Raw genomic sequence first — 10,162 nt, forward strand, 5'->3', positions numbered from 1 at the left:
GCCAAGAAAATAAATTAAAATTACCTGGGTCCCATTGCCAGTGTTTCGAAGGTGATTATGAAGAAGCTTGGTAGCACCATCCTGAAAAGTTTTTGGTAAAGCTCCTAATAACATTGTAAACTCTGGCGTATTGAGTTCAAAGAGGGAAATCAGCACTGAGTGAGCTGCCTAGAAAACGAAGACACACAGAGGTAGATGAATATATTTTGGTTACTCAAAGGAGACCATTTTCTTGACTCAATATTTCTGTTCACTAACACAAGGCTATCTTTCCCAGAAAAACAGATGTTCTTATACACTTTAAAATTTCTTTATTATAAATTTTTAACCTATTTATTTCAGCATATGAAAAATATTAGTGATAGACATGTGGCAGGGATGTTGAAAATACTAACAGATACTTAAAAAAAACATCAGAGCCTTGACTGGTAGCTCAGTTAGTTGGAGCATCATCTGGTACACCAACAAGGTTGCAGGTTGGGTTCAATTCACGGTCAGGGTACGTAAAGGAGGTAACCGATCGATGTCTGTCTGTCTGTCTCTCCCTTCCCACCTTCCCTCTTTCTCTCTAAAATCAGTAACAAAAAAACATATCCTCAAGTGAAGATAAAAAGAACTCAGAAAGATCTGATGGTATAGGAGTGAATACTTCCAAAGTTAAAATTAAGTCTTTTCCTTTGGTGACCAACAATTTATTCATAACTATTCTGAAGGTTATGGGGAAAGATCTAGGAAAGAGAATAATATGGGAAAATTTAACAAGGTAGAGAGACAGATACATGACTAAATTCATCAAAAGATCAACAGATAATGCCTAAAATTAATAAGTTAAGAACAGTGTAAGCTCTTATTTGAAATACATAGGAAAATAGATACAAGGGAAAAGATTTGAAATATTTTGAATGGTCAAAAGATTAGAGGTCAGAGAATTATGGCAAGAATAGTTTTTTATTCTAAGTTTGAACATTATGCTCATATTAAATGGATAAAACTTAGAACAATTTAAAACAGAACAACAAACAATTTTTTTTTAAAAAAAAAGGTCTTGATATTCCCAGGTAAATAACTCAATGCTAACTGGGAATGACCTGAAAAATATTAGTTTCCTTCACTGGCAAACCAAAATGACTTGCTTTTCTGATTTATCTTCTAAAACTTATATTAAAACATACCTTCCGAACTTCAGAACTTTTGGGTTCTGTTGTCCAAGTGATAAACCGAGAGACTGCCAAGCGAGTTTCACTGGAATTTACAAAATCTCCTGGATCCATCTGTTTGGCTAGAGTTTCTATATATTTAAGGATAGCAACCTTCACCTGCAGAAGTAAGCACAACGAGAGGACAATCACATGGTCACTGAGGGACCCTGAGAACACTTCAAAAACAATTAGGTGATTATTTTTTGACAAATACAAAGTGAAAAAAAAAAGCAACCAACAAAGAATTAAACAACCACCTACCTACCTGAGGTTCAAGTATATGACAATGTGGATTTTTGTTTTTCACACAAAGCAGTACTTTTAAGCCCCAGACGTTTCACTGCCCGGTTTGATTAACTGCTGAAGACTCTCTTGATAGAATTATACACCTCTCCTTCAGTCTGCCTTCGGAGCTTATAGCTGACACTTGTCTAGACTCCCTGAGAGCCAGTCTTTATCAACTGAGTGTAATTTGGCTTTTGGGAAAATGAACCGAAGTATTTTGAAAATAAGGCATTACAAATCAAGTGAGTAATTAAGGTGGGCAATATAGGGTTTTTGTCCAATAAGACCCCCACAATGAGACCTGGTTCTTTAATAGGTTCATCAAGTGCTAGAACTACCTTCCAACAGAAGTGTCACAGAAAATTTTATACTAGTTAAAGTGGAGAAAAGACAACACTTATGTGTATAAGAGTTATATGTAGGTTTAAAAAGTCTTATCATTCTCCCAGGAATGATGTGTGGCTACATGGTGGGATGCAGGTACACAAGTTCTTCCTTAGAATTAGCTTTTTTTTATCCTTATAAAAAGCCACGCTTAACTTATCTCCCTTCTCTCAGGTATGTTGGGGAAGAAATAGAGGTTGAGAACCCCTATTTTTAAAGCCACATCTTCAAACATTCCAGGATTTATAAATAAGGGCTATCTAAGACTATTAGTACAGTACTAGTACACTTTAGAAGTGACACCTGGCAGAGTGCACAGTCCTTAGATACATAAGGTTCCAAACACATAATAAATACTTCTTTCCTGACTTAGAAAGAGGAAGGTTTAAATGTTTGATTAAGAGAGCAACTTTGAAAACATTGCCAAAGATTAAGGTAATCCATTTTTCTACGCACTTTCTACCCTTATTGTTGATGTTAATGTGTAATTTTTCTCAGTCAGTCCAAATAAGGTCTCTGGAAAGTACCACGTTAACATACAAAAAGTAAAATATTAAAATAAGGTTCTGCTGCTTGTGTATTTTCCCTTTTCTGCTTCCAGTAAGACAATCAAACAAGACAGAAGGGATCAAATTATATTATTTCATTTCCAAATGAATGAATTTAAGAATTACAACTTCATGAAATGAATTGGGGGGAAAAACACACCAAGAGTTAAGTTATCAGCCATCCTGGGTAAAATGTACAATGGAGAAGAAAAGAGACTATGGTTAATTGTGCAGTTGCAGGCCCCACCCAATACAGCAGAACATAATATTCTGTATTCTTGAAGCCATGTCACCTTCTATCAATACTAATAATTGAAAGGTGCTATAGTAAATTAAAAAAATGAGTATCAGTGTATTTTGTTTTCAATTTGCTGTCATTAATAATTGAACAATGAGATTCAATTAGTGCAGTGCCTTTGCAATTTATAGAGGTATGCAAAGTTTTAAAAGGGCTTCACAGAATAGGTGTGTTTATTATATCAACAGGCAAAATAACCACAATACACATATAATCATTTGAAAGTTTACATTTTAGTAGCATATTTCTCGAGGTCATATACATAATCTATAACTTTAATAACACAAACATGCATTCTTCTTAAGCGGAGGAAAAATAATCTAGTTGCTATATTAGGTGTGCATAATTTTCAACATGTTTGTGTAACCCAGAAAAAGAGGTCATCAAATTACATTTATTTTTAAAAATATTACTTACTTAAAGTCACTCTGTATTGCCATTTCTCCCTATTCTATTACTTCCTTTCTGATATTTAACCACAGCATACTGTGAGAGACATAAAATTTTATACAAACATCCACCTTTTATCTGAAAGATTCATAATTTTTCAAAAGAATTTTTACAAATCTTATATTTTTTATTCGTATTTTTCTATAAACTATTAAGTTTTTTATTCTTAATCCTGTCACCCATCTGAACATTACTTCTATTTTTGGTGTAAGGTGTGGATGGCTCCATATAACTTCTTCTTGCTATCCTAAAACATCAATTTAGGAGCTGAAGAGTGATTTTTCCCTATAGCTTTGCATATGTGTATATATAATATATAATGTGTGTGTATATGTGTAATATAAAATAAATAATAAAAAAGCCATATAAACTGTTTGTGATTCCAGTCTCCAGTATAATGTTTCCCAATTAGGAAAGCTAATTTTAAGTTGTCTCTTTCCTTTCTCTCTACCCTTTGTGTCTTTCTCCTCAGTTCTCAGAAACTTTATTCTCTCCCTCAACTCACCTACCACCCTTCTTTCTTTTTTCCCCTCTTTTTCTTCTCTCTCTCTCTTTCATCACCCTTACTTCTTAAGCGAATGGTTTAGACCTCCATTTCCACAGGCCCATGAAGCATTTCTACATACCTTTTTAACACCTGAATATCTACCACCCATACCTAAATCATAACCCTTATTACAATTTACAGTTTATCAGTTATTATAAATAATGATAAAAATTGCAAGTTCTATATTCCATTATAAATTTAAAATGTCTACCATAATGCCTTGGACAAAGAATGAGTTCTAAAAATATTTATCAACAATATCAAGTAAATTATTCTCTTCTGCAGGTCACTTTTCAAAATTAAAACAGATGGAATCCCCTTCACAAAGCAGCTCTGAGAAAATAACATTATGTTGAGCGTAAGTCAACCCTGGTAAGAAACACAATTATGATTTTAAGACAAAATCATATTTAGAAACTTAAAGGAAATTTAGTCCTGGGCAGTAATGCTTGTGGAAATATATTTCGTGCAGAACAGAGCAGAAAAATATAAGGATTGTCAATGCATATATGCTTGTTATTTCCCTGACTTTACTCTCATTTAATAATACTCATTACAAAACATCTTACTCAAGAATTCAGGAGTTCTTTGTTTAAATTATTTTTTATTTTAAATTTAATACTTAGTTTTATAACAAATTGGAATCCACCTAGTTTTCACATAAAATAATTGGAAAATGTGTGCTAACAACAATTGGGAAAGTTACTCCTGATTTTAAATATTAGGCACACATTAGGAGTATTACATTTGAAAAAGCAAAAAATGTTACTGTTTCAGTTAAAGAGAACAGCCCTGAGATTAAACTTAAAAATTTTTGTTTACTAAAATAAACATAGGTAAAAGTGACCTTTCATCCAAAATACCTATTCAGACTCTAAATTTAAAAATGTATTGGGAAATCACAAACATAAAATTAGATAAGACTTTATAGAGCGAGTTTGCATCACGAGCCCAGGGTTAGATGGCCATACTTGTGTTGCTTTCTAAATGTGTACCCCCAAAAGCTTTTCCAAAGAATAGCCTGGCATTTGAATAACATTTGAAATTAAATTATGTGCATGCTTACAGGCTTACAAAGGTTAGTAGTTGAACACAGATGCATACAAACACTATCTGAAACACTGCAGAATTTGGAAAGAGAGTTAAGAAAAGAAATAATGCAAAAACAAAAAAAAACCTTAGAGCTCCAAAAAGAGTGAAGTTGGTCCCGAAGCGCTGGCTTGACTGTCTGAAAGTTTATAAAAACAAAATCCACTGATTGAAAAGCTTCTCACATGACACAAATACACACATCAACAGAACTTTATTAATAAAACATTTCAACCTTTTAATATCTTCAAAAGACTTTAAATTTTTACCTTCAAGCTTGGTGTTTGAGTCTGATCAACTGTAAATCTCATTAGAATATTAAACTGAAGATCATTTGGAAAAGATTCTCTAAAACAAGGGGGAAAAAGCAAAACAAAATAAAAATTAAGTCAGCAAGCATTTAGCAAATTTGACAGCAAATTATGGTTAAACCAAAATATCATGTCATTCAGAAAGCATGCATGAAGTAGTAAGTATCTGTACACAATAAAAGTTATTCCCTGAAAAAAATCTCAACATTTGAATTTATGTTCTCTAGGGCGTTTAATAGCAACACTATGTAAATAATGGTCTATCTTGCCTCAAATATAGATTTAATTTAAAACCTATTCAGAAAAAGTTCAACATTATCAGAGATGTTTCCCCACACCTAATATCTGAATTCTAGATTCACCTTAAATCAGTGGTTCTCAACCTTCTGGCCCTTTAAATACAGTTCCTCATGTTGTGACCCAACCATAAAATTATTTTCGTTGCTACTTCATAACTGTACTGTTGCTACTGTTATGAATCGTCATGTAAATATCTGATACGCAGGATGGTCTTAGGCGACCCCTGTGAAAGGGTCATTCGACCGCCAAAGGGGTCGCAACCCACAGGTTGAGAACCGCTGCCTTAAACCAATAAATGAATAGAATATTTGAAATAAGTCACTTCAACAATCTACACAAGAAAGTAAAAATGTAGCATTGGTTCAAAATCTTCTGAAAAAAGATTCTGAATATTTTAATGCATAATAAAACATTCTTTTTAAACTTAGAAAATAATTTATTTCTACATTAAATTGAATAAAATCTTCAATTAGAGTTAGCAGATATATCTTAATTACAACAAAATAGTACCTTAAATACTGAACAAATGTTAATAAAATTTTTATAAAAGCAGTGTTTAAGGACCAATGCTGCAGGAAATATACCCGAGTGGGCCTCACTAACAATTTTAAAATGGAGCCTATGCAGCTCAAATAGTTTGAAAAGACTTACATATCTGAACTTTTAACACAGGAACTAAACAGTCCAATTATTATCAGGTAAACTTGAAATATATAAAGAAAATATTACCTTGTAATATCAAGGGCTTTCTGAACTTTTGCCTGAACAGACCCAAGCAAATCAGCACCCATTTTTTTTAGTAGTTGCGTCAGCAATACAAATAACCAATCTTGAAGATCATCTTTGTGGACTTGTATGAAGTCCACTAGAGTCTCCAAAAACATGCTGAATACCTACAGATGATAAACAGGGGGGAGGGAGAAAAAGGAGGAAATATTGACCTTTATGATCAACTCAAACTGAAATAGAAAGGAATAAAGGAATCAGAGGCACAGCGATTGGCAGCCAAGCAGAAAAATAATCTCTCTTGCTTTTCATTGGACTCTGTGATACAAGAGTACATCTGAAATGTTATCCAACTTCTGCTGAAGTTCGACAATTAGCTACTCCATGCAGCATCACTTGTAAAGAAACTTTGGCCATAATGACTGGCACACCTATAGCTTAGACTTGTTAAACTGAAATTGATTTCATCTGAAATTTAGGGCAAGAAACTACCTATAGTTTCACTGGCCCTAAATTCTTATGAAGAGTGGCACTGAGTCATCAGAAGATGACTATGCTGACAGCTACCTTAAAGCATCTGGTCATTCTGACATAATGGGCTAATTAAAGGCTCTTTAGATTTCTCAAAAAGTCAGTTGTCACAGATTTTTTGTTTTGTTATAAAATATATTACTTACTAAAACTGCCCCAAAAGTAATTTTAAATGATTTGGGATAACTATAACTAAAATATGTAAATTCAGAATACAAACTTACATTTAAATTGTAATGATTTTTAAAAAGTCCTAGTCTCCATTTCTATTGATTGGTTTCTACCTGGTTCTAATATTAACACAGTAGTTTAAAAAATTTTGTAAGATGAAAAATATTTTAAGGGAAGAAACGCTAGTATTCATAAGTGATGTATGTCATTAAAATACTTATGAAAAGTGACTTACTTAATGTGTATTATATCTCTTTACAAGAAATTCCACAGCATACTGGAAAATTTGTTTCTAGGTAAATAGGAAAAAAATTCTTAAGACAATGTCAGACATGTTGTATTGAGACAATTTATAATCACAAGTTATAAAAACTATGGTTTAAAAAAGTTAATCTGAAAGTAACTATTTTAATTTGAAAATTAAAAATTTTGTTCTCAATACACTTTCTTTCTTGAATTTCCTTTATATAATTATATATAAACTCCCATTTTTCCTGTTAGAAATGAAGGATTTTTTTCTATCAAAATTATAACTAAGCTTTAACATTGTATGAATTAGAAAATACACACTTTCATTATTTGCTAAAGATGCTTTGTATTTGTAAAAGCAGGAACTTAAAATTTTCTAGTACTCTGATCCCCAGGCAGCATCTGCTTCAAAAATGCTCTAATTCACAATGCAGAGTCATTAACTTCTGTCCCACCCCCATAGTCACAGCCAACCAACCTGGCTTCTATTAGATTCAAAACTTGGCCTCTAGCCCTCAATTCAGGGACCAGAATACTGTTGAATTTCACTAGAGCTACTCTCCGACAAATGCATGAATCTAATCTAGTGCTCACTTTTACTGGTATCTGACAAATCTATTCAGCCAGGTGTGCTGGAGATAGCACCTACTTAGAAAGTAGACTATTGAATATTCATGAATTTTGTGAGCTGGTTGGTAGCTTGAAATAAGCCATTGTGGGAGTACTTACACTTCTGAAATTATAGCAAACATTATAGATCAGGGCTTCCTGCCTTTTTCCCAAACCTGGTTTACCAGCATGCCACTTTCTTAATTCTTGCCTATTTTCCTGAAGACTCCAAGTTTAAGCTTTCACTATACCAAAATCCATTCTGAAAACTATGCATATTCGAATGCCTAGGTCAACTCTCCAATTTTATCTGATTCTTAAGAAAGAGAACCAGAAAAGTGACTTGCCCAAGGTTTCCACAGCTGGTTTTCAGTTGTGTTCCATTCATTCTATTGCTAGGTAACTTAGCTTATCTACTTTACTGTCATTCAACATAGAATTCTCCATTCACTTTTCTCCTACTTTGATTTCATTTACAGCTATCCTTCCAATAATTGTCTCTGTAAAAGAAAGTCATTTCGTTCGGCAGGCATGGCTCAGTGGTTGAGTGCTGACCTATGAACCAGGAAGTCACAGTTTGATTCCTGGTCAGGGCACATGGCCAGCCTGCAGCCCCGATCCCTAGTTGAGGGTGTGCAGGGGGCAGCTGATCAATGATTCTCTTTCATTATTGATATTTCTACCTCTCTCTACCTCTCTGCAATCAATAAAAAATCTATTTTTTTTTTTAAAAAAGAGCCATTTCCTTTGTAACACGAATCTTTCTATTCTGCATTCTTGCTCTCCTCCACTATATATTTATTCTCACTTAAATCCTTTCCTTACGGATGCAAGACACTCCCTGAAGAATTTCTTCTTCAATTTCCATCCTAATGTTCCCACCAATAACCTTTTAATTGTAAAATGTAGTCGCTTTTCATGAACTTAGTATGCTTGGCCATTCTGAAGCTTGTTTCTGCTTTACTCTTATTATTTCGCTTCTTCTTCCATTCTTGTTGCCAGGCATTTTCCTTTGCATTCCCAATGTGGGGTGATTTAAGAGCCAGTCTTCCCCCTGATTCTCTTTTAAAAGGAAGTATGATCTTGACAAAGCCTTTCTGACCTAGCCTACTAGGTCCCATGACTTCTAGAAGAGTTCTCTCTTTTGGCCTTCCTCAATCTATCAATCACACCATCATTGTAGGCACCAGGCCTTTCTTACCAGGTCTGGGTTTTTGGAGTAGGGTGACTTTAGTTTTTCTATTTCTGTATACCAGGGTGAAAAAAGCATTTCTGTAATAGACCAGATAGTACATGTTTTAAGCTTTTGCAGGCCATATGATAGTGTTTGTCACACTATTTAACTCTGCTGTTGAAGCACAGCTACAGTATGCAAACATGTGAGCATAGCTGTGTTCCAATATAACTTCATTAACAAAATAGGTAGCAGGCCAAATCACGCTTCTTTCTCACCATAAAATTGTAGTATCACTATTTTGATATAAACAAAATTTTTTAGTTACTTTTTTAAAAAATATATACTTTATTGATTTTTTACAGAAAGGAAGGGAGAGAGATAGAAAGTTAGAAACATTGATGAGAGAGAAACATCGATCAGCTGCCTCCTGCACATTTGTGCCCGCAACCAAGGTACATGTCCTTGACCGGAATCAAACCTGGGACCTTTCAGTCCACAGGCCGACACTCTATCCATTGAACCAAACTGGTTTCAGCATAAACAAAATTTTTTAATGTCCCCACCTTCACTGTCTATAGGATAATGTCTCAAATGCTTAGAGGCATCAGTTAGACATCTCTAAACAGATCTTGGACTATCTGGCAACTCTTTTTCCCTGAACACATCTCATACACATTCCTGGTTTCCTCCCATACTCCCCACTCACTCTATTTATACACAATATGTGACTCACTACTACCACTTACATCCCAGCCTAGAAACTTCTGGGATAATAGCCACTGATTCGCCCTACTTGAAACTTGTGACTAGCTTTTTGGTGCTTTTTAACTTTTTCTATATTTATATTATTTTCCCATCTGGAATATAGAAGATTTGAGAATAAAGACTATATTTTTGTACAGTCTTGCATCATGTATTTGAACCAAGTTCAAGGTTATTAGAGGCTGAGGATCAAGAATAAAGTTGTTTAATGAATGCGTAGGAAAAGTTCCTTGAAGAGTAAGAATTATTTCCTAAGGGAAACCTGCCATGTAATTAACTGGTAGGTAAGCTTTTTTCTCCAATGCAAGGGAAGATATGTAAGACTCCATTTATCTCAGCCAAATTTAACTTCTTTTTCTTTCCTATAAACTTACTGAATCTCCCACTTCTCTGGACTCACGCTAGCCCAGCAGTTTCTTTCTTCTCATGCTAACATATCCAAAGTTGATGATCCTGTCAAGCTATTGCTATTTCCTTCAAAAAGACTTCTCCAGGCCCTAGCTGTTTTGGTTCAGTGGAAAGAGCG

At 34.0% G+C, this 10,162-nt stretch overlaps 1 protein-coding gene across 1 annotated transcript in view; it reads right to left on the bottom strand.

The window, feature by feature from the left end:
• CLASP2 (cytoplasmic linker associated protein 2) overlaps nt 1-10,162 on the bottom strand; it is a 152,608-nt gene that overhangs the window by 40,348 nt on the left and 102,098 nt on the right. The window contains exons 28-31 of the mRNA XM_015561252.1: nt 6,141-6,304; nt 5,070-5,148; nt 1,173-1,316; nt 25-168 (exon numbers count right to left, since the gene is read on the bottom strand). Of these exons, the coding sequence (XP_015416738.1) occupies nt 25-168; nt 1,173-1,316; nt 5,070-5,148; nt 6,141-6,304 (531 nt within the window). The remainder of the gene's footprint in view (nt 1-24; nt 169-1,172; nt 1,317-5,069; nt 5,149-6,140; nt 6,305-10,162) is intronic.

Source organism: Myotis davidii, unplaced genomic scaffold (assembly GCF_000327345.1).
Source record: "Myotis davidii unplaced genomic scaffold, ASM32734v1 scaffold395, whole genome shotgun sequence".
NCBI lineage: Eukaryota > Metazoa > Chordata > Mammalia > Chiroptera > Vespertilionidae > Myotis > Myotis davidii.